We start from the raw sequence: 26,756 nt of genomic DNA, 5'->3' as shown, positions 1-26,756 counted from the left end.
CATATTTTTTGACCTAGTTTTCAACCAGAACAATAGACCTACGGCACATAACTTTTTTTAATACTAATAACTAGGAAACAAACACAATATCATATGCAATTTAAATATAAAATATATAAACAACAACAAAAAAGTCTAGTTAGGTATGAAGAACATGAATACAGAAAATACAGAATATCAACACAGCTACTCTCATTAAAAATGGCTTTACACATATAAATAGAACCAGTATTCACAAAAAAAAAATATATATATATATATACATATATATATATTTATAATAATATATATATTACTGTAGTGATTTACTAGCCAAACATTTTAGGTTTCAGAGGCTTTTTTGGTGCATGTTTCTCTTTAATGAAAAGCTCATCCTGAAATATTGGGATGAAGCATCTGTTTCCTTACCTGAATCATGGACTCTGAGAGCTGCGTTTCATCTACTTGCAATATCATCATTTTGATTTCTTCATAAGGCACTCGGAAAGATCCAAGGAAAATTGCTAAAATAAAGATTCAACCAACAGTGAAAAATGCAAGACAACAACAATCTTTTTTCTACTTATAAAATATTAGTTAAGTAGGCTATAGCATCTACAAGTCAACAAACACTACATAAAGAAATACAGGGAAGAGAAAAAAAGACATATTTTTAATTATTTTTCTCCTATAATTTCAGCCTTTTCCATTTGTTTGCTAAATGTAACATTCAGCATCATGGAGGATCACCAGTGACGAGTCTACTCTCAAGAACCGTCACTGCCACCATATTGTTCTGGGCAGAGATGACAATTTGTCATGGTTTTGTAATTTTTGCTATTGGTGTTCCACATCATAATATCATGTGGAGCACAGAGAACAAGAAGTACACGTCCCAGAGGACCTCACAGTCGGAGAGGAAAACATGTCATGGAAGGGACTCTTGTTCTCCCTCTTACTGCCTGGCAGCAGATTTGGGTGTGCTTCCAAGCCGTGTTCCTTCACTTTCAAAGTAGGCTTCTCAGTCTCTGGAAACCTCTCTCTCTTATTTTACTTGCTTTAGATTTATTAGCCTCAATTTCAATTAGACTGTATTATATTGTGTTATCTTGCAGTATTCTGATATCATAGCACTTTAGTGTCTTTTTGTTTTGTATGTTAGTGAGCCTTTTTTGTATATTAGAAAGCCTTTTACTCCTAGAAAACTCATGAAAAATTACTATACATCTTGTAGATATTACTGTTCTTTAACTTTTTGGCAATGGGGCAGTGATCATTAACGAATACATTCACTATGGAAACACAGGAATACAGCTGTACCCAATTATTTAGGTATATATATAGAAGAGAATAATTTTAGTCTTAAATGAAGGATATTGCTTAGCTGTTTAGTGGGTCTTTTTATAAAAACATGTTTTAATTCTTACACATTTCAGCTTAACACCAATTAGTACACATATAAGCATATTCACAAACACTTTAAACAAAAAGTGATTACGAGGCAGTCAGACTAAAGAAAAACATTTTTATGGAACATTTATGACGTTACTTCGTCATAAAAACAGATTCTACTTACACAGATTCTGTGCAATCTTTGGGTCCAAAACTTTTAGTTCTTTGATTCGCTTCTTAATGGATTTCTTTTCTTCAAAATCTTCCTCATCTTTTTTTACTACCAAAGCAAACACAAATACATACATAGTTAACTTTTGATATTTACAGAAAACAAAAATATATGCACACTATACTATAAAATGTAGTCGATTCACTATATAGGAGAAAAAAAAACACAGAATATACAGACCAAAATAAAGCAGTTTTCAACTTATTGCTTGTGTTCTTTAAGTTTCTGTTCCAGTCATTTGTCAGCATTTCAGCTTTCTAGAATACATTTATTCATTTAATATATAAATTGAACGAAGATGTGAACAAATATTAATTATAAGAATCACATGAAGATATAAACCCAGTAATTAACATACCATGGCAACACACTTCAGTCAACACCCAAAGTTAAGTGTCTTTGTAACCCGTTTTGTCTAAACACTGATTCACAGCAAAATTATCATTATCTTTAATATAAGTGTATACATACTTATTTATATGTACCTATTTTCCTTACCCCCTCCAAAAGTATTGTTTTGTTTTGTTTTTTAAATTCAGCACAAACTTCACTGTCAGGTGTTATTCACTCAGTGTATTATTATTCTTTATCTAATTATCTATAATAATTCAGATTTGAAATTAGTTTCCAAGCTTTCACAGCAATCAGTTCTAAATTGTTATACACGCTTCAAATATTTGAGTAGAAAATATATGCCTTGCTTCTTACAGATTTGGTGATCAGGGAAGAAATTCATCAGGCCTATTATCACTTTTCACATGCACTACCTGAATCTTATTTCTCACATATATACTGAAACTGTTCTGTACAGTTCAGAAACAGTGTAAAAATTTTAATCTTAACAATGTACTACATTAAATAGTATTAAAATTAGATTAAAATTTCTACACTGTTTCTGATTCTTGACAAAACCAGATGTAACATGAATTGTCAGGAAAATTTCCGTAAGTTGGAATCATTTCCATAAATTTTCTCAGAATTGTAGAATCACCAAAGTTAGAAAGGATCTCCAAGATCATCTAGTCTAACCGACCACCTATCACCAATACTCCCCCAATAAACTACGTCCCTTGGTACAGCATCTAAACGTTCCTTGAACACCTCCAGGAATAGTGACTCAACTACCCCTGAGCAGCCCATTTCAGCACCTGACCATTCTTTCAGAGAAGAATTTTTTTCCTAATATCTAACCAGAACCTTTCTTAGTGCAACCTGAAGACATTCCCCTAGTCCTATCACTAGTTACATGGGATAAGAGGCTGACCCCAACCACACAACCTCCTTTCAGGCAGTAGTTGAGAGCAGTAAGGTCTTCCTTGAGCCTCCTCTTCTTCAGAAGAACAAACCCAGTTCCCTCAGCCATGCTTCATAAGCCTTGTGCTCCAGACCCCTCACCAGCTTAGTTGCCTTTCTCTGAATACCCACTCCAGGGCCTCAATGACTTTCTTGTAGCCAGGGTCCCAAAACTGAATACAGTACTTGAGGTGATCACTCACCAGGGCTGAATACAGAGGGAACATCACTTTCCCGCTCCTGCTGGCAACACTATTTTTTATACAAGCCAGGATGCCATTAGCCTCCTTGGCCACCTGGGCACACTACTGGCTCATGTCTAGTCAAGCGTCGACCAATACCTCCAGGTCCGTTTTCTCATTTTGTCTTCCAGCCAATCCAGCTCATCTCACATGTGCCTTAACATAGCTTTGATAAGGATCTGCTACATAATCTTCTCAGGAACAGATGTGTGGCTCACTGGCCAGTAGATGCCCAACCCTTCCTTTTTCCCTTTCTTAAAATTCTGAACATTGTTTCCTTTTTTCCATTTCCTAGGGACTGTGCCTAAATTTCCTTAACAGTCACACTAAAATAGTGAAGTTATCTGAATTTACTGAAACTTGACTTGGTAGCTTTGACCTAGGTACTACTAAGAGCTGAAGTATATTAAAAATAATAATAATAAAATAATTTTTAAAAAGTTACCTTTTCCAAAAGTTGAAAACAATATCTAGGAACTACCAGTCTCATAACAGAGGTAATAATATACAAACATTTTAAAATAAACCCACAATCTATCAAAAAACAACAAACATCCCAGAAGTTAAACTCATCATTTTATCTCTCAACTTTGATAATAAAAAACAATGCTGCCAATGAACTTCCCTCTGGAATTTTCACCAAGAAAGAAGTTATGCACAAAGTTACAGCAATATGTAAAGCACCACAGCCCTAAAGTAAAATATATAAGTGTAGAAAATACTTACTCTAGGAACTCATGCTGGATTTGTATTTAGTTATAGAAGTATGCAACAAACTAAATTACTGCAAACTTACATGATATTTCATCAGGAGAATTCAGGTCACATCCTTATGAAGTTGCCAGCAGAAAGAAGCAAAGCATATATATTACTTGTCTTTCCCACAGGAATTTTTGCACTTTCCAGTGAAAACTGATACTTACTACTGCCTCTAGAAATTTTTAGATAATTTGCTTACTAATTTATAAGAAGAAAAAAAAAAAAAGAAAAGAAAAGAAAAGAAAAAAAAAAAAGACTAAACTATTACTTATTTTCAACGAGAGAAAAAGGAACGAAAGCTATTGAAAAAAAGAAAACATTTCAAAATTGAACAGAAAGATCTGAATATGTGAAATAAATATCTAGATAAACAGGAAGTCAAAGAAAGTAAGTAATTACAGCACTGGAGCAGGGAGGAAAGTATAAATGTGACTGAAAATGAGAAACATCTGCTTACACTGGAAACAAAAAACCATCCCAGTGAGAGTGGGCAGCTATAGAAGAAGGTAATTATCATAGGAAATAGAGGTAAAACATTCTTGTTTATAAACACAGCAATCAAACCAGGGACTCTCAAAACATCATGGCTTCTGAATGTGCACCACTGTAGTAATTCATTAACTCTTTTCAAAATAAGATGTTTTATTTCATATACTACACACCTAGAAGTTCACGTCACATAACAATAACAGCACATTCTAAAAAGTTCTTTCAATATGTTACACTTTATTAGAAAGTATACTGGGGCCTACACATGCGGCCCCAGCAACAGATCTGTACCATTTTTTCCAGTACTAAGTCATCGGCCATACCAGGATGGGAAACCAAGTAGAATGAATTTTCTTATTTTATCTCACATCATTCACATTTTGTCATAGTTCCTTATTTTCACATTTCCATGTCCTTATTAAGGTAACACCAATTTAGAAGTTCTGAATATGTAAATAAAGAAATAACTCAAATGACCTTTAGCTCTTAGATTCTACTAGAAAGGTTGCTTTGTCTTATGTGCATCCATACTCAAATTCAACTGTAGATAACTCCCTCTATGTGACAACGATTTAAATGAAATCAGCCTGATGGGAACTGTGAGAGGAACATTTTAAAAGTATGATGTTGTAGTTGAAAGCTTACAGTATATTGTTTCATGAATATGTGGGTGGAATCCTACAGGAGTTACTTCATGGATAGTTTTACACAAAGCTTTTCTATGAATCAGCTACTTTGTCATAATTTTCAAGTAAGACAAAATACCTATCCTATTAAACCTGTATAAATATATAATCTACATAAGAAAATGATTGAAAATATAAGTATGCATGAGGAGCTGAATTATAGCAGTGTTATACTGATACTTTTTCTGATACCTCTGTAAAAGATAAATACAAGTTAGAACATCTTTAGAGATGTTTTCAGTACCTACCATATTTTATATTACCTAATACAACCAGTATACTAAATGAAGTCCCTCAGCTTAGAATCTTTAAAACTGCCAGCACACAGACAGGTGCATGCATCCTGTCCACTGAAATACTGTACAGCTGTGTTTTGAATAGGCAGATGAGCAGTAAAAAAAAAGGTAACAAAGAGGTAATTAATATGGAATAAAGCCCTTGTTTCCAAGAAGACGCAGTAGCTGGCATAGGCTGTCTCATATAACAACTGCTAGTACATTGGAAAATGTAGTTATTGTAATAGACTTCTGTTTGGGCTTTCAAACTTTTTCCCCTCTTTTAGAACAATGAACACTAGAATTTACAGTTAAAAAGTACTATTTGGAACACCTGTTTGGTATCACAGTATAACTGAGAGTATTAGCCAAGACAGACTCAACACCTGAAAGGATTTAAAGCTTCTAGGATTTAAAGCTTCTATAGTTTTCTAGGACAGGAAGAAGGCAATAGAGATGAGCCTTCTGCTACAATAGCGTTGACTGAAAAGGGAAAACTAAAGCATACTGTCCCCGAAAATAAAGATATTTAGTCTAGTTCCAGTAGAGATACACATAATTCTCTGTAGTTTTCAAGACCTTCCTATTTTACATACATTTCTACTATCTGGATCAGTTGACTGGGCTTCGAAGGTTGCTCCATCACATCACAGAAGCTATCAAAAGCAAGATAACATGCTGTTGCATTTGAAGTAAGCATGGACAATCCAAGAAGGTCACTGTTACTGTCTACCCTATGAAACAGGATGACAACTATTCAACACTTCGAGTCCAGTATCTGCTGGTACTGAACCACACAGAACTATTGGACAATGAGTCAGCATAGATCAGAGTATGTGCAACAAGGCAACTATAATATCAAGGCTAGATACAGAAAACGATAAAAACCACAACTAGATTGTTGCCTCTGAAAGCCACGTCAGAAGAATAATGATATCTTGTTGGATCCAAAGTCAATCTCTTCCACAAATCAATGAGATATAAAGGAAAAAGTATGAGAACAAATCAAGAATATTTGCATTACAGATGTTCTATTCCAAGGCAAAAGCTTTTCTTTTAATAATCCTTGACACATTGTTCTTCCATGGATCTCTATAATTGCATTTTATATCTACAAAATTTTAAATATTTATTAAGTTCTTTAGCACAGTGCACAGTTCCCATTCTTAATTTGCACTATACAAAGAAAGACCTTCTAATATTTTTTGCAATAATCATGATCAGTTCCGCTGTACCTTGCCCATATTTTCTACTAGTGAAAGGAATCAAAACAGCACCAAAGGCAAGTATGTAGGATGGAAACAAAGCAAGGATATACTCAGTGATGTATTTCTTTATTACAGAATCACAAAATTATTAAGGTTGGAAAAGACCTGTAAGATCATCTAGTCCAACTATTATAATTTGTTTTTCATTTGCTTTTAACCATTACACAGACAGAAAAGATTTCATCAGTACATCAATCATTAATTAACTAATTTTATGTTCATTAATAATTTTCCAGAATACATCCAGCATTGATATCAACTTCAACAATCACAGATCCCCGAACACCTCATAAATCTTTCTAAAAACTGTCACTGCATTTACTGTCTTGCTTACATCTTTTGACATTGGCATGGGTTCAAACTGTGGTTTAGACAGTACAGTTCATAGCTCAGCCTTGGAGCTGTTTCATCCTTCAGTTCTCTTAGACTACTCACGTAAATACCAGCTGGTCCTGGCAATCTGTTACTGTCCATTTTATTGACCTATTCTAAAACTTCTCTCTACTGACAGCGCAAGTTGGGATAGATCTTACAATGCAGTGCTTCTCTTGACATTCTCTCACCACAGAAAACTAGTTTTCAGGCAACTTCATTACTAGATGAACTGGAATAATTTTAAGCTTCAGCATTTGGAAGTCAGAAAGAGAGGTGCTATTCAAATTCTTTTTTTTTTTTTCTTTTTTTTTTCTCCTTTGGAAGACCGATAAGAAGCAGTAAATCATACATTTCTATTGTATTTTCATTAAATCTTTACTCATGCTAAAATTTCTCTAGTATGAAAATTTTAACATCTTAGCACTAATTCAGTAAAGCAGTAAGAATTAGGAGAGCATTAGGCAACATGCAGAAGTCTCTGGAATTCAAATACTACTCTACTACTGAGCAAATGTGAATGAAAAAGGAAGCATTCAAAGATATGGCTTATGCTGCTTATACATTCTATGGAGTATATATTAAGCGTCATTAATATGCAGCAGTATTTCCCTATTCTCTTGCACGAGCAATTACCTCTTGCCATAACTTCTTTCCCTTATTCCCCTCAAGGTCAATGTCAACTTTTCCAATATAAACACTCTAAAATATATGTATATATACAAAAATATAGGCACATGAAGTCTACAGTTTTACAAGTTTTCAGCTGTGGACCACAAAAAACACAATGCAGAGGAGGGCAAAATATAATAATATTAATAAACTTGTACAACACAGACTGCAGTAACTGAAGAGTTACTGGAACTGTCTTGCATTTCCTGTTTAAAGGTTTTTTCCCCTTAAATATGCAGTTCTTAAAAGAATACTGGAAATTATGCTGGTCTGCAAAATCATAATTGAAAACTCTTAATTATTCACTAAATTGATTTAATTAGCAAGAAAAGTTATGATTATACACACATGTACCCTGAAGTAAAAAGCAGAAACAAGTCAAAATAATAGAAAGACTGAGTTCAGATATAAACAATATACAGCATGCAGTGACCATTGATTTTATTACTTTCATATGTCTCAATACCATTCTGAAGTTTAGATAGAGGTCATCTGGCATATTTGTACTATTAGACACATTGCATGCTTACCAGTTAAGATATTAATTTATATGTGTATTTTCATGTAATTATACAGAACATAAGTGAAACTGATTTTTTGTACTCGTAACAGTCTTAAAAGTTACACTCTACTCCAACATAGAAGATGAACCAAAATTACAGGATTACAGTTCTACGGCAAGTTTACTGTATGTTTACAGTTGAAATATATATTCAAAAAAAAGAAAAGAAATCTATCGTTCTGACAGCAACAAAACAGACAAAGCTAAAAGCATCTATTTTGAGATTTGTCAGTTTGCCCTCAAAAACCATTTAAAAAAAATAATAGAAGTGAGGTACTCTTTGCAGTGCACATCAACTAAAAGTCTTTTGGTTAAAATACTCAAAACCAGCTTTCATAACGAAAAAGATGGACAGTTTTCCTATCTAGGTCACTTTAAGCAAAGCTGACTTTAAATCCACATAATTGGACCACCAGACATTAGGAAAAAATACATCATCTTATCCACAAAGTTCTGTTTCAAATTATTCTCCAGCTATCTAATATTTCTCCACCTATCTAGTAAAAAATATAAGTTTAAACTAACTGTTTAAATGTCTACATAACAGAAAAAGAATAATTTTGAGTTATGTTAAGAAAACTATGCAGTTCACCAGATGAAACACTGAAGCTGCAGTGTACACCACAGACACAACAGAACAAAAGGGAATCCATTCCTGCTCTCCCTCACGTACAGAGCTTTTCTCCCAGCTGTATATTCCTGACATTAAGAAAAAGCTTGTATCTGATGGAACCTGTAAACAGAAGCATGAAAGAGACACCAGAAAGGCTTCTTCTGTTTAGCAACAACAAACTGACCTACCAGCCTAGGTGCAGAGCAGCATCCCACAATCCCAGTTTAGCAGAAGCTGTCATTGCTTCTTGAAACAGCCTGTTTGACCCTTTTTTCCTGACACTGTATACTGACCAGCATGCATTTATCCATACAGTGAATGCCAGAGGCCAGTTTTCAAATGTACCAATTCCCTACCCCAGTTCATTGCATAGTGACATAGACATTTGTGACAAACAAGGACAGTGGGACTCCCCCATCTAGTAGCATCAGCTCTTGTCAGATTCATCTGTCATCAACAAAACGTGTTTACTGCATTAGCTAGTATATTCAATTATAAAAAATGTTATATGTCTTCAATTAAGTACTTCCTTCCACTCAAAGGTATGTCTCTCAGAATGCAACATTAGAACATGTTAATAAGACAAACATTTTTTCATAGTTAATTTCATTTTTGTCAGTGTAAGACTTGAAGCTACCCAGTACTATCTATATCTACAGCTAAGTTGAGGACACTTGTGACAGAAAAACTATTCCATTAAAACCTTATCTCCTTCCTTTAAAGTTTGGTTTTAATTATACTTCATAATTCACAGTGTGTTGTGCAGTCTTACCAGCACTCAGCTCTCAAAACCATTCAATGTTTTACTACATGTCCTCGAAAATGAATGATACCTGAAGATACTCACAAAAAAGACAACTTACTTACACTACTTATTATGTAAAGGTCATTTCATTGCAAAACACGCACAATGTTACCTTTTAAGTAGTTTCATTAAATCGATTTTCAAAGTGTATGCAGTGTGTTCTGATGCTATTTTTAATTCTTTTATTAACCTCTGATTTCACCCTAAAACAATTCAAGATCCTTTCAGCAGGGAAACTCTGGATCAGGCTTTTAATTTAATTCATCAAGTGACTGCACACACACACACACACACAAAAAAAAAAAAAGGCAGTACTAACCTGAAACCACAACCAGTGTTAATTTGTGGGGAGAAAGAGATGTATAAAGGGCTGATAGGGCAGTACAACTGAAATTTGATTGGTAGGGAGGAGTTAGGGTATTCTGAAAGAAACTGAGTAAGGAAGACACAGTCAGCAGATAGAATAAGCAACTGAGACAGCAGGACGCCAAGGACATCACAGATGACAGCACTTCCTCCCAACAGCCCCTGTCATACCTCAAACAACTGTAAATCTGGATTGTTCATTTCTGTCAAGCAGAGACATCAGACATCAGCACATAACAAGGTAGTGCGATATCTCTAGATCTCCATGATGAGGGCATTAACTTGAATGGAAACTTTTAAGTAGCAGTGGACTTGCAAGTCAAATGTTTATGTTTGAGTCTTCAGCACAAGATTGTTTACTCACTACCATAACGAACTGAAGCTGGAAATCCCAGGAGACAAGCGGTTATGCCAACAGCAAGGCAGAACTACTGGAAACTTTCCATACTTCCTTTTGCACCCAAGCCTCTTCTTCACGCAGTACAACAACATTTTATACTGATAATCAGTCACTCAGTGTGGTGTGGGGACAGAGGAGAGAAGATGAAGAAATTCTGTCCCTTACTTCTGAATACAACAGGAATGCTAACTGTAGTGTTATTAAATAAGTGTAAAATAGGAACTTTCATAATCCAAAAACCGGGCCATTGGATCATTGATGACAACTAGGGGGAAGCATAATGTATTCACATTTTATATTTGTATTAAACTCCACCTTCAAAATAATGATCTATGTTCTTATTTAAGGATGCATTCACACAATAAATGTGGCAGAAACTCTGATATAGATGACTGGAATCAATCTCCAATTTATTCATGACTATTTTATACCTATCCCTCTTAATTTAAACCTTTTATTTCACATCCTAATGCTCTTTTAAAAGAATAAGAAAACATCTTGGTGATACAACATGATCTTTGCTTTCTCTTAATTATATAATTCAAATCCATTTTAATCTCTTCACCTGATGATACCAGAAGCTTCTATGCATCTGTGACTTCATGTGTCTTGAGACTTAGACAGAACTGAAAAATCACATTACGTTCTAACTTGTGAAGTTATTAATGAAAATGTTTCCTTACTGGAAGTACTTCTATGAAATCCAGGATCTGTCCTACTCTTTTTCCTTTTTTCTATCTCTTGATAAGATATATACATAACATTTAGATACACACATAGATGTACATAAGGCTAACTCAACAACTCTACTGTTAACAACCTATAGCTTGTGTTCAAATTCAGACATAAGTATCTCTTAATTTAGGCTCTGATAATAACCAAAAGGAGTAATGAAAAAGTAGTTTATTTCAGAGATCTTCTTTCTCAGATTATTGTTTTCTACTTTTTTTTGTGGCACATAGTTGTAATTCCTTGTTCTCTTTTCTCTAGCAGTTTCACATGAGTTCCACCTCTCCAAAACCTACTGTTCCCAAGAGCCTCCACTGCTCCCTACATGATTTCCGGTTGTGTGTGACGGAGGTGAAGGGCCTGCTGGGTTTTGGTGGCATAGTAATACACTTATAGCCTTCCTCAAACTTTAGAATTATTATCTTACATTCTTTTGCCAACTGTAGCAAATTTGTTCTCTCTCCTTATCTTAACTAAGTCATTCTTCTTTCCTTTTCAAAAGAGGGAGAAACAGGCCCCTTTTCTGTGTTACACTCAAAACGGTGACAGATGCTGAAAACCAGACAAAGGCAGCAGCATTTAGTAGTAATACATACTAAAATTACTATGCTATCCACTGAAAGTTCTGTTTGGATAACTACAAGCAAATTTACAGATTAAGGTTTGTATAAAAAAAAAAAAGCTATCATTCTTACTTCAGTCATTATGCATGCCATATGAATACCCTGACCTGGTTTGAAATGCATTAACTAAAACAATATATTTCAGAACTGACAGACTTAAAATAGCAAAATTTGACAATTTTACTTAGATGTGTTACAAATTCAAATTTAATTCTGATGCCACTCTTCAAACAACTTTTCACCTGTGATATTCTAATCTCTTTCTACTTGATAATGCCCCCAAAATTTGCTATCACAAAATTCATCCCTCTCTTCATGTCATTTTGAGACTATGCAATAAACAGTGATTCCCCAAATGATCTTTCAGAAACTCTAATAGCCTCACAGTCACAGAATCACAGAACGACCCAGGTTGGAAGGGACCTCAAGGATCACGAAGCTCTAACCCCCCTGCCTGGCAGGGCCACCAAACTTCAACGTTTACTAGATCAGGTTGCCCAGGGCCCCATCCAACCTGGCCTTGAACACCACCAGGGACGGGGCATCCACAACCTCCCTGGGCAGCCTGTTCCATGACCTTACCACTCTCCTAGTGAAGAACTTCCCCCAAACATCCAACCTAAATCTTCCCTCTTTCAACTTAAAACTGTTTCCCCTTGTCCTGCTATTATCGGACATTTTTAAGAGCTTACTCCCCTCCTGATTATAGGTACCCTTCAGGTACTGAAAGGCTGCAATGAGGTTACCCCGCAGCCTTCTTTTCTCCAGGCTGAACAAGCCCAGCTCCCTCAGCCTGTCCTCATAGGGCAGGTGCTCCAGCCCCTTGACCATCTTTGTGGCCCTCCTCTGGACCCTCTCCAACAGCTCTCTGTCTTTCTTGTACTGAGGGCTCCATACCTGGACACAATACAGTACTCCAGATGGGACCTCACAAGAGCAGAATAGAGAGGGATAATCACCTCCCTATCCCTACTGGCCACCCCCCTCCTGATGGAGCCCAGGATACCATTTTCCTTCCAAGCTGCAAGAGCACACTGCTGGCTCATAGTAAGTTTCTCATCCACCAGGACCCCCAGGTCCTTCTCTGCCAAGGTTCTCTCAAGGATTACTCCTCCCAGTCCTATACATACTTTTTCAATATTACACATTTATTGAACTTGGCTATTTTTACAGATGTTGCTAATATCACTCTGTATTAGTATTATCACAGAGGCAATCCTGCTCCAGTTCACCAAGATCAAATCTATCAATTATGCCGTTCTTAAAGAAATTATCTTCTCAAAAAAAACCCCAATTATATTAACTGCCTGGTATAATTCATCATTCATATACTGAATTTGCAACCCTCGTTTTTTTGGAACACTTACATCTATATTCATAGAATCATAGAATGGCTTAGATTTGAACAGATCTTCAGAGTCATTCAGTTCCAATCCCCATTCTATAGACAGGGACACCTCCCACTATATCAGATTGCTCAAAGCGCCATCCAAAATGGCCTTGAACACTTTCAGGAATCCACAGCTTCTCTTGGAAACCCATTTCAGTGCCTCACCACTCTCACAGTCAATAATTTCTCCCCAGTATCTGATCTAAGCCCTAATCTCTTTCAGATTAAAAATATCATTATATGCACTTATAAAAAGAAAAGTCTCTCTCCAGCTTTCTTGTCAGCCCACTTTAAGTTCTGGAAGTCCACTAGAAATTCTCCCTGGAGCCTTCACTTCACCAAGCTAAAGAAACTCAAACTATCACAGCCTGTCTTCACATGAGAGGTGCTACAGCCCTCTGATCGTACTCTTGTCTCCCCTATGGACCTGCTCCAACAGTTCCGTGTCCTTCTTATGCTAGGGAGCCTCCAGAGCTGAATGAAATGCTCCAGGTGGAGCTTTGTGAGCAGAGAAGAGGGAGAGAATTCTCTCTCTTGGCTGAGTTGCTTCATTCGATGCAGGCCAGGATACTGTTGGAATGCTGTTTATTGTAATTTGGAAGAAAACACTGCTCAGTCATTCCATACATCACTGATAGCAGTCTAATAAATCTATAATGCAAACTTTTCTGTGTTTTTTTCAAATTAGCTTATAAAAACATACTAATTTTTTCCATCTAAAACATATATTAAAAAACACCTAGCATTTACTGCTATAAACAACATAGCATTCATTGTTAAAAAAACAAACCAAACAAACAAACACACAAAAAAAAAACTGTGTACACCAATCCTAAAAAACATAATGAAATGGATTTCTGAAAACTTATATATAATTGAATAGAGAAAAAGAACAATAATGTTCTATAGTATAAGCTAAACCCAATGTCTTCATGTGCACAAGCAGTCTGAATATCAGGCTGGAACAAAATGTGCCTTCAGCCAGCATTTTTCATTGCTAAATTAAGAGCTGTCAATCAGCACATCTGTTTGTGTGGTCTCATTACAGAACATTGCCTCGGTCTCAACAGTCATAGTAAAGAAAGCGGACAGCATAACTGTATCTACTTAACCTTCATCAACCAGCATTCATGCACCCTCATTAATTTTTTTCATCTCACTTTCAAGCATGACATGGTTCATACCAGAACAATAACTTGCTGATAATTGTTTAAGACAACAGCTGGACAGGAACAGTGCAGAGGTGATCTTTCTTATAGATTATAAGGTGTCTCAGTGAATTACAATTAGTTTAAAAGTCATCTGTCCTGTTCAACAGCTTTGAAAAGAAGACATATCATTAGCAACTAAAGAAATCCTATCATATTTTAAGCTTTAATGAGCCAATTGCATTGCACTTTCTAAGAAAAGATTTTTCGGTAGATCATATGACAGTTTTGCACAACTCACAACTCAGAAAAAGACGTCATATTTATGCAATTATACCACAGGAAATAAACTGAAGCAGCTTAGCTTACCATTCATTACAATCTATCTAATTTAGAAACTAATAAAATAACAGCAATAATGTTTACATCTTCCAAATTAGAAGCCTTTACAAAACAGTCTGGTGGTAACACTGTACTCGTTTGAAAGAAAACCAGTAACATATTTAAAAGGGATATATAAATATTCAGATAATCAAATACTTAATTCTGAAATATGACAAAGTAAAGAAACTAAACATATAGTTGCATAGTTCTCTGGAAAGTTTTTAGTTCTTCTAATATTATCTTTTCACCAATGGCATAAAGGAAATCTACATACATATAAGTATAATGTTAAAAATGTTATAAAAATGTAATAGTTAAAAACAAGTCAAATCATTTAAACATATCCGTAAGACATAAAACAAACAAATAAAAACTTGTAGTTGTCTATCTCTGTTAATAAAGGTTCCTGGGCTGATAATATTCCTTGTCTCGTTCACAGGAATCACTTCACTGTTGCCTTATCTCTTGCTGTTCCTACCCCAAAAGCCAACTTCTTAAATGTCAGAAGGCAATTTTCTCTCTATTTTTTGAGGAAGTTACTAAAATGTAAGTGCATCATTTCAGCAACAGAAAAATGTCCATATCTTGAGAAAAATTACATCCTTGAGGCTACAGCTATAAGGCTACCCTCATAATAAAATGCATGCTTGCTTATTATTGTGATAGATATCTGCAGAAATTACTAGCTTATATTTTTTGCTATAATAAGAAAAATTAGAAATCCAGTGACAAAAGAGATAAAAATAGAAAGCAAATTTCAGATGAGGAGGGTAAAAAAAAAAAAAAAAAAAAAAAAAAAAAAATTAAAGAAAAAAAAAAAGAAAGCAAAAAAGCAATACAAGGTCCATTATATATCCTGCCCCAATTCTTCCCTTCAGTAGAAGCTAATGCATGGGGTTACAGCAACAGCTTGAGGGATGCATTTATATAAAAGACAAGGTAAAGGTAAGGAAATTATCTAAGAAAAAAGGAGCTCACTATTTTTTTGAAAAAAAAAAAAAAAAAAAAAAGCACAAAAAGGCTTGAACAAGTGCTGTTAAAACAAAGAAAGAACACAATGCATAGCGTTCAGAATCAAACAGTGTCCTTCAGGAAACAGGAAACTGTTCAGGTATGGTTTAAAATAAGTTGTTTATCAGTGAATTGTTTTCTGTAGAATCCATCTCCCTGTGGCAGCACGGAGGAGAAAAAAATAAAATAAAAGCACAATACAGTGATGCCAATATTACTTTGAAAAAGAAAAGTTATTTGTCAGTAACTGAAATTCTTTGAGATCTGTTATCTAGATGGACATGCACAGTTAGAATTTCTAGCATGAGTGCACAAATACACCGTAGTATTTTTTGCCACTGCCGTTTCTCAAGGTACATCATAAGTCACCATGATAAGTCTACACATCTCTCCCCAAAGCTGGGCATTTTGCCATAAATATATATGGTGCATGATCTTAACTTTCTCTTATCCTCCCACATTTTGAAATAGGAAAGATTATACACATACACACAGATAACAAATCTCAACAAATTCCAGATACTAACTCTCCTCTTGAATAATTGATTATATTCATACTGCAGGCAATCAGAAGTTCTACTCATACATTATCATTACTCATCATACTTGTACACTACATTTCATTTACCTGGAATAGTGCCCTGGAGTTTAACAGAATAAATACCACTCTTTCAAAAACAGTATGATGCTTAGAGGTGTGAGCAATAGAGTAACTGCAAAAGCATAAACGCACCTGCTGCGATCAACAATCATGTTATTATCATAACGATTTCTCCATATGGCAATCAATGCTTATTCATCCTAAATCCTACCCATTTGCCTTGTAACACTGCCTGATTAATTGGTAAATGAAGCTCTCTGCGTCCTCTCCAGGACTTGAAACATTCATGATGGATTGCCCAGTATAAGGCTAGAATAAAGAGCTACTTAGAATTCTTCATTTTAGTTGGTGGTGGTGTTTTTCTTGTTTGGTTGGTTTTTTTAATCTATGTATTTTATAAAGATTTTACAGCCTACTTGAGCACTTTAATCAATAGTTGTATTCAAATTTTACTTTAACCTCACTTATCTACAACTTCACGGTAAATGAGAGCAACAGAGTAAAGTCAAATGCATTCAGATAAACTTAATTACTGGCTAAGATACAAGTCTTGAGCATAACCTGCAGTGTACCCAAGGGATAACAGACTGCGTACTCACAAAAGGTGCTTAAGGTGCAAGCTGGTAACACAGAAGGGTTACCCAAGGAAGAAGTGTACTTCCATGAACAGTAGCAACTGAGAGAGGTCTCTAGCATGCTGTAACACACTGGGAAGCACAGCTGAACACCTCAGAAATCCCAAAGAGGTTCTTATGTTTCCCATACATAGTCTAGCAAATAGGATTGTAACAGGTCACTGCCAGCTGTTTTACAGAAGATGGAAGGTGAATGCTGTCACATGTAGTTCTCTCTACCTGTTCTAACTATTTTCTATGACAGGACAGCATCTGATTTGAAGTATGGCCACCCATAGCAATTTCACCTTGACAGGCTTTGATGAGGAAACTTCAGAAAGACAGCACACCATAAAAAATGTGGCTAAAAAATAATAAAAATAATAATAATAATAAAAAAAATGCACATTCTTAGTGGATGTATCTTTCTGTATGTATGAAGTAAAAATTTTCTCTCTTCAGGAGAGAAAGTGGCCTAAGCTCTACCCACAGCCAAATACACACCTCAGCGATTCCGACTGGATGGACATGTTCCTTGATCAGACCTAAAAGCCCTGAATAAAATTTTTTTTTCATTTTCTTTATGATAGCAAGCTTCAGAGCACTTGGCTTTTTTAATGCTAAACTCAGGCTAAGAACAGATAATGAGACACTGCATATAAGGAAAACATTTACTATGTCTTATTCTGTAATTGGAATATGGTCTTTAATAGAACTGTTTTGATTGATGTTCAATCAATTCAGGATGGTAATTCCAAATCATGTAGCGATCTCTTCTATGCATCGCAAGCATTAAGTCTTCATTTCTCAGAAATGAAATAGGAAGTGGTTGCCTTTTCAGACTTATTCAGTAGTTGGATCCAAAATACATTTTGCCCAGCCAACTTGAACAGAAATGCAGCTGTGCTTATGCTGCCATATAACAACAAGAAGAGAGGTTACACAGCAGTTTCCCACTTCAAAGTAGAGGCTTCAATTTTTTTTATGACTAATATGGAAAAGTTCACTCTAACATAGTGGGTGATAGCCAGGACTGCACTGTACCAAACACTGAAGAAATGTAAAATTACGCTTCTAAAGCTTTCCAGTTCTTTTTACTTCTATTTATTCCCACAAAGCTTTTGAAGAAGCTGCTAGGTAGAAGTCAAAAAAAGACTTGTGTTTCAAAAGTTACCTCCACAAATAATGTGGAGTTTCAGACATTGCAATTTCCAGAATTAACTGTATTCAGCACCATTTCAAATCAAACACCAAAAATACACTATTTTTTTTTTTTTTTTAACATGTACAAAAATAAGATATTGGGATAGAAATCCATTAAAGTATTCAAGCTCTATAAAGTTGTTATTTGTTATACCTGTTGCTCATTCTCAATAGCAACATACTTCATTCACCAGTGAGTAGCTGGAGTGTGCATCTTATATCTAGAACCTGCCTTCCTACCAATCCACTTTTTCAATTTAAATGAGACCTAAGACTTCACATGACAATTCTACTTACTAAAGCTATATCAGCATAATAATGATTCACAGTTGCCTTCCTGGATCTACTTTCTGAATATACATGCAAATAAATAAGCAACAAATAAGAAGCATAAGAACAGCATAATGCTGTTCAATGCTTAATATAGCATTTTTTTGGCCACCTAATTTTAAATCAACACACAGCTCTAGACATGGTATTCACAGACATAATGTATGCTTTTATTAATGGATACTCAAAGTTGCTGTGTAACTAAAGCACAAAAATTTGTATGGAACAACAGTTATTTGATCTGTATTTTATAGGAAGGGCTTGTACAAAAAACCCCACTTTTATGTGTCAAAGAAATCCATAATTTATTACATTATATTTTTGTTCTGAGAATTAACATGACAAAAGCCTTTTCTCAGAACTGATTCTTTGGTTTAAAATTACATTGCTTTGTTAGAAAGTATAAAGCTGTTATTTTCATAGAAGGTGTTACAAAATACTTTATAAAAAAAATGTTAACTGTTTCAGATACTTAATATATCCATATATATATATCTAACTCTGCTATAGATATTCAAAACATACTAAGTAGATTTTTAAGCAAACATATGAGAGAGATTTGAATCATAATTCCAAACTGCAACACAGTAGACATAGAAAGGAAGGTACTTAGCTTTGTAGTCTCTGAAACTATAGAATATACATTTATACACCAAAAAGATAATTTCCAATTTTTTACAGAGAAGCATGGGTTAGTAAATTATTCAATATGATATTAAGATCAGTTTCTAATAAGACTAAGATATCAGTGTTTGGAATAAGTTTCTAAATATAAAAAAGTCAAACTGATTTAATAGATAATACACACTGAAAAAAGATCCAACCTAACCTCTGGTTGCTATGGTGAATGCAGGAAGAAGCAGAAACTCAAAACAGCATACATAAATACTTTTCAAAAAGTATCTGAATGCAGAACAAAAAGATGTCATTCAAATATGCAACATGAGACATTAAAGTGATTAAAAAGAATGTATGTGGAATTAAAGCATAACAATACAAGGACAGAAGCATTTATTGAAAAATTACTGAGTAGCACAGAGCCACAGATATTTATCCGACCGTGAATATTTCTATGAGAAAATGACAGTGCCAAGCAAAATCCCAGGTCTTCAATAGGTTTTTTGTTATGTAAGTAATCTTGTTGACTGCTTACATGGTCTTACATTTGTGTTGCTTACATAAAATTTGATACATATTATACTATACTGATATGACATAGCTATTAGTGTTTCATTTACTTTGGACTCCTTACAGCATACCATGACAAAGCATTTCAATATGTTATTTTAAGATGTAACTTACATGATCTAAGACATTAAATGATTGAGGAGATTTTTAAAAATATTAAATTTAATAAAATGAACCATTCTAGGCTTAAATAACAGAACTTTCCTATTTACATACTAGTTTTAGATCCTATCCTAACCATTATTACAAGTATATGTAATGACTTCATAGTAAAAGACTGTGATTTAAGCTAAAGTTTAGAAAACAGATTAATAGTAGAAGTTAATACTTCAAATTTATTTACATATAAAGTACTGAGAGTACTTATAAGTACTCTAGCACACAGAAGGTGGTTTCATAAAGCACGAACTTAGCTTCAGGAATTTGTTTTGTTTTTTTTTTTTTCTCAGTAAATATTCAAATTGGTAGTTAGAGAAAAATGTAAACCCAAGTCAAATTTAAAAGCAAAAAAAGGTCAGTTTTGACCTAGTTTCACTGTCTGCAGTGGGAACAGGCTAGGTGTATAGCTATTGTCTCATAAGCAGCTTATAGACTTAGTTTTGAATGTCCAAGAAAGTGGGGAACATATTTTCTCACTGAAACGCAGATTTTCATATATCTATAGTCTTCTAATAAAAATCTCAATGAGGAAATTTGAAGTTAAATATATAAGCAACAATCACACTACGGGTGAGCTCACAACTGCGCAAGGGAACAGTATACTTCATAAAACTGTCAGAATAGTCACTGAGAAAAAGTTGAGAAAAACAGAATATTTGCTAGTTGAAGGTGGCTTTAACGTCTCTTTCAAAATCCCAGAAAACAACAAATAGAAAATTAACCACTTTTTCAGTGTAACAAAAAAATTCTAATGAACTTCAGTCTTCCAGAGGACAATGCTGAAGTATCCATAGGATAAATACATTGCACAGCTCTGTGACTAAGCCAGTGCCAATCAAGGTTACACAAATCCCAAGCAGATAAAGTTGCCATATTTAAGAAATAAGGCCAGGCATATTACCAACAGACTTAACACTGACAGGTGAATAAAACAACATAGTTTACATTCTGTACAGTGTTCTAGATAAGAATAAAGAACCAACAATAGTCTACAGATCATTATTATAACTGTTCAAGTAGCTCTTCATGTTTTGCAGTGGGAATCCATTAAACATCAAGAACACTGGGCATTCATGCACACACTGCATATCAAAAGTTACTTTCTAACAATTACTTCCAGACTTCATTCTAAACACCAACAATGAGTTTCTGAGATATACTTTACACTGATGAAGTCACTCATTCACTTCTAATAGGAGTTGTTTTTGGTTGTTTTGTTGTTTTTTTTTTTATAGATTGAAAAGAAACCCTGACGCCTGAAATTACTCCTGATCACGAACTACAGTGTGCTGACATCAAAATAGGATGAAGCAGCAAAAATTAAAGCAATTCCTACAAATATTCACGCATGAAGATGACAGCAAGGAGCAATACAAAAGGAACAAGTGAAAAGTCAAAATTTAGACCTTTACTCAAATGTAAAACACTGATCAAAGTACAGAAGACGTTCAGGAAAAAAAGTAAAAAGAAAAGAAAAAAAAAAAAAAAAAAAAAAAAAAAAAAAAATTTTTTTTTTTTTTTTTTTTTTTTTTTTTTTTTTTTTTTTTTTTTTTTTTTTGTTTTTTTGGGGTTTTTTTGTGGTTTTTGTTGTGTTTTTTTTTTTTATTACTACCATGAGACCATTTTCTGAACCACTAGTTATTTATATAGTACCATTTAAGCATACTTTATAACCAGTTAGTAGTATAAAATTATATACTAGCTAAAAGAATTATCACTTTAATGACTATTTAGGTAGTCTTCGGGTGAAGAGCTTGGAAGTATTCCTTTATTTTTAGTAAAACTATATTACAGCATTTAACAACAAAAAAAAAAATGTTAAGAACCACTCCAGAGTAGACTGTCCTTCAAAAACAAGAAGAAGACAGAAGTGGCTTACACTCTGAACATCAGAAATGAAAATCAGTTTTGCTATAATCCTTTCTAAATAATTTTAACTTATCAAAACTATGTCATTAAGGATTGTTAGAAGACTAATAAGCAACAGAAAAGAAATATCCTATAAGGTAAGAAAAAGACAGTTGGTATTTTGTGTTTGTCTGGCTTTATTTGTCTTGGAGGCAGTGAGTATTAAAATATCAGAAAAAATAGGCATTTCGCTATGAGGCTTCATTTGCTATAAAGCTTCATAGGCCAGAAGATCTGACTGACCTATACTCAAACTGAAAACGACTGGATTTACAAACATATTCCACTTCAGGAAGTTTCTACTTAATGCAGTATAATTTGCATCAAATTGTAAGATCAATCCAGCTACATTTAAAGGTTGCATAGTCCATTATCAGTGGTTGAAATAGGATATTAGGAATACTTAATTAGGTTTTAGAAGTTTCGATGCACTGCATGTCAAACGAAAGATTACACTATTACAGGATATACTGTCTAAGCACATGAGTTATACTTTCAGAATCTGCGTGCTCATCATATTAAACGCTTAGACTCGAGCCACAAGAAGATTGCAAGTAAAGGTAAATGGAGCATACCTTCATTTAGATTATATGCCTTAAAATACCCTGTAATAAGCCAATTATTCAAGGCTGTTCAGAAGACTGCCCATTTTAACTATTGATTTTGGAGAGGTCTAATATAGGAAGGAAAAAAACAACACTAATGAAAAGAACTGAGAAAAGCATACAAAATGAGTCACTAACCATTTATTTAATTTTATGAAATTACAGAATGACTATTACGGTTCTGAGTCTCTTGAAGAAAATCTTGAAAGCGAAGAAAATGAACAAAGCAAGAAAGGGAAGCAAGCGCCATCTAGTAACTGTAGCCACAATTTTAAATTATGATCAATAAAATGCAAAACGCAACAGGTAAAATTTCTGTATATATTATTTCTTAATACATTCATGAAGGTGTCTACCATATGAGGAAATCACATCACATGCATGTAGACACCACGTTATTCAGGTATCAAATTATTTTCTTTGAGACAGAGGGAACCTCATGCAACCACTTGTGTTGCAACGCTCTGTAAATCACAGCTAATGCTACTTAATGTAAAAAGATTTATTGCATACTGAAGAAAAGTATTTTTCAATTATAATCTCTTAAGGAAGATAAGCCATTACAACTCTCTTGACTGATTTTAATATATTTATCAGTGTATGCATGTATTTAAATATAACAATTAGGGAGAAAGTGTATTAGGGTGACTCTGGGCAGCCTGGTCTGCACATAGCAGGGGAGTTGAAATGAGAGGATCACTGTGGTCCTTTTCAATCCAGGCTATTTTATGATTCTATGATAAGGTTAACTACAGAAAATGACGAAGTCTGTTATTTACCTTATTTTTACAAAAAAAAAAAAAAAAAAAGAGAGAGAGAGAGAAGTAACATTTGGTGTTCTTGGTGCTGCTCCTGTCCTGAAACTAGTGCTCCACTGAAATCAGCATCACAAATTGGTTATATACTAAAAGCAGTGAAAGCTGCTTGATTTCTCTGATATTTTCCAGAACCAGAATGAGATACTGAAATAAAACACATGTATTTCAAAGGAAGCTTAGCCTAGCATTGTTGTCATACATGTACAGATTGATTTTCTGCAGATAGTTCTTGCTTCATTCTGTCTTTTCCCAGAAATCGACATTGTTGTTTTGTAACATAAACAACTTGTGATTTTTCTATCTTTTTTCCCACTTGTGCAGATATATGAAACAACGTGGTAAAAAAGCTTCCAAGAAACTTAATTCATAACTGCATTAGCACTGTACTGTAGATCACTTGCTTCATGTTTTAGAGCAGATTTTTCACGATTACTGATAACGTCACAGATATGAGCAAAAGCTGGGGCTGTAAGCAGGGTTTCTGGGAAAGCCAAAAGTAAATAACAAATACTACTAAAAATATCATAGGTACAATAAGGAAACACTACCAAACTACAGCCATTCATAATAAAAATCAATTTTCTTATGCTTACTCAAAACAGCTAAAGCACCATAAAATCCACAAACCAAGAGAGATTAATTTTAATTATACTCAGTGTCAAGAAATGTGCACTAAAATGTAATAAGAACAGTAGTTCCCAACAATGAAATCTGAAATGAATTCTAAAATCTGAAATAAAATCTGTGTACATGCACACACTAAATGTGTGTAAATCAGCCTTTTCCTGAGAACTGGAGAGCATATCAAAACATACAACACACTTTTTTAAGAACATGATGGGGATCTGATCTTAGAACAGTATTTAACAATTTGTACCTTAAAACATATATCTTGGGTTGCAAGATAGAGCTCACCAATTTCACTGAATACAAAAACTTACAGGAAATACTGACCTCACTTTTCAAAATAATCCTGCAAACAGTCTTCTATTTGAAAATATGGCTTCATATCTTCTAACTACAAAACTACATTTCATGAGCAATATTACAGAAATACTATAACAGATGTGTTTCCAAAGTTTGCATTTGTTAAGAGCTTTAGCTTATCTATCATCAAATCAGTAAAACAGTTAGTAATATAGATCATTTACTGTACTGTGATACACTCTTGTGGTATATTAAGGAATGAAGTGATCATCCAATCATAAATGGATAAAGAGATTCAACACACAAATATCACACCATACTATAAAACTGCGTGAAACTTCACTGCAAATTCTAATCTCTTACACTGGGGGAAGAAACAAAAAACCTTACATAATACTGCATGAAAAAATGAGTAATGGAAAATGTAACGTACCTACCAAAGCTAGCACATCAGACAAATATCACAAATACAGTTGTAGGTTAAATATTGAAACTTCCCAATAAGTGAATTCATTTAAAACTATATCAAGAAAACTTCTCTTTCCCCCAGTAATTTATGCAACTAAACATTTAACTTTAAAGCTTACTGAGCCTTGTTCTTCAGTTTTTTGAGAATGATAATAATGTAGCTTCTATATTAATAGATTTTGACTAGTCAGTGTAGTAGATTCAGTTACATTTACATAATAAAATGTTTTTAATATACAATATAAGTAATAGTAGATGAATCACTCCAGAAGTAATGCCTCCTATTTGTTTCTATGGGAACTTTAACAGACACAAAAAGCACAATAACACTATTTGATGTAGCAAATTCTCAGATACAAAACACTATTTTTCAACATAGTCACCACAAAATGCTGTGTGTTGCCACTGATGAACAAGAGCCTGCATGCTCTGCTTGTAAGAAATGAACCAGTGAACCAGTGGCCTACTATCAACTATTGTCACTGCTGAAATGCACCACCCATAGCCTCACTATAATCACATCTACTGCCTCCATAAATGTTCAGTAAGTGCAGATGAATGCTGATAGATGCAATTTATTCCACATGGAGGAATTCAACAACACACCTTTGTTTCATAGAAGCTTCCATGTCAGATCACCATTTTGTCAGACCACCTCTCTCTGCTGCCATGTGTCACATAGCAAGAAAGTGTATCAGAATACTGTGGAACAGTTCAAGTTCTACTGCCATACCACTGATATCGTGGGCTAGCATAATAAAATAGAAGGCACTACTTTTAGAGCAGCCCTTGTTTTTCTTTATTAAATGGGCATATATCTTTGCATTAGCCTCCTCTACTCTACTCTCATCAGACCCTACAAGAAGTAATGCATTCAGCTGTGGGGCCCTCAAAATAAAAAGAACATGGATCAGCTGGAGCGGGCAAAGAGAAGGGTCACAAAGATGATTGGAGGTCTTATGCACCTCTCACAGAAAGACAGGCCAAGAGAGCTGAGATTCAGCCTGGAAAAAAGAAAGGTCCAAGGAGACCTTTTAGCAACCTTCCAGCACCTAAAGGGCACTTACTGGAGAGATATGGTAGGATTCTCTACCAGGATATTAAGTGACGGTTTTAACCTAAAAAAGCATACATTTAGATTAGATACTAGGAAGGTTCCCCAGAAAAGTTGTGGATGCCCCATCTCTGGAAGGGTTCAAGGCCAGTCTAGATCGGGCTTTGAGCAACCTGGTCTAGAGGAAGGATTCCTATGTCAGGGAAACTGGAACTAGATGGACTTTAAGTTACCTTCCAATCAAAACTATTTTTTCTTCCATGAAATGCTAGAAAAGATAAAAAAGTAAGTTCAATTTACATCATTTTTAGCCCTTTTAGTATCCATCATATTAACATCTCTAAATGCATTAATCCTAACGCTATCCCCACAGCTTTGTGGCCTTCTGCATGAGGCCTGGCTCCACCCTGTGACTTGGCTGCCTTGCCATGATGACGGCAACAGCTGAAACATAGGTGTGCTATCAACACTGACTCAGACAAAACTAGAACAGTGTATGGTTTCTGAGACTCAATTGATAGCAGTGAATGTATTCTGCTTTCACACCTTTTAGATATGACCAAGTCCAGTCTTTCATTCATCACTGCCAGCTCTCTTCTACCGAGCCTTAAAAGAGCAATTTAGTCCATGCTAATAGATTAATACTGATAGTAAACTTTCTCCCTCAGGTTTCTTGCAGTTCGGATTATCTAAACTGATTTGATTTTAGCTTTATCCTTCAGGGTTTCTTTCTTTTCACAGTAGCATTACAGTTCTGTTGAATTCCACTTGCCAAGAATTCTCTTGCCATGTGCAGCCGAGCCTCAAATCCCAGTTTCTCTTCATGCACCCCAGTTACATCTACCTGTCATTTTATCAGCTTTGATAGCAGCTTTCATTGAAGTAATCTTGCTGAACACATGGGCGCATCTCCAACTTTCCAGTGTTTCAGATAAATGACCAAATACTTTGAGATATGTTGAAATGCCAGTTGCAAAAAACAGAATCATGCTGCATATCTATCAAGTATATTGCACCCAGATTTTAAGCCGCACAGAGCATTACTCTGCATGATCAAGGAACCGCAAAGGCAGGCAGTCACCCTAACTTGTTACCCTTGTCAGTTATACTTACACACTTAAATTTTAGGAACAGTCATTTCTATTTTAAAGGACAAGTCAGACTGCACAGAAGGAAACATTTTCTCTGTTA

At 34.6% G+C, this 26,756-nt stretch overlaps 1 protein-coding gene across 2 annotated transcripts in view; it reads right to left on the bottom strand.

Annotated features, from left to right (window-relative positions):
• Positions 1 to 26,756, bottom strand: part of DIAPH3 (diaphanous related formin 3) — a 211,247-nt gene that overhangs the window by 122,359 nt on the left and 62,132 nt on the right. For both annotated transcript variants that reach the window (XM_015851688.2, XM_015851687.2), the window contains 2 exons: positions 1,556 to 1,651; positions 409 to 503 (listed from right to left, as the gene is read on the bottom strand). In XM_015851688.2, the coding sequence (XP_015707174.1) occupies positions 409 to 503; positions 1,556 to 1,651 (191 nt within the window). The remainder of the gene's footprint in view (positions 1 to 408; positions 504 to 1,555; positions 1,652 to 26,756) is intronic.

The sequence above is a fragment of the Coturnix japonica genome, chromosome 1 (genome assembly GCF_001577835.2).
Source record: "Coturnix japonica isolate 7356 chromosome 1, Coturnix japonica 2.1, whole genome shotgun sequence".
Lineage (NCBI taxonomy): Eukaryota > Metazoa > Chordata > Aves > Galliformes > Phasianidae > Coturnix > Coturnix japonica.
This window is presented reverse-complemented; position numbering and strand designations above follow the sequence as displayed.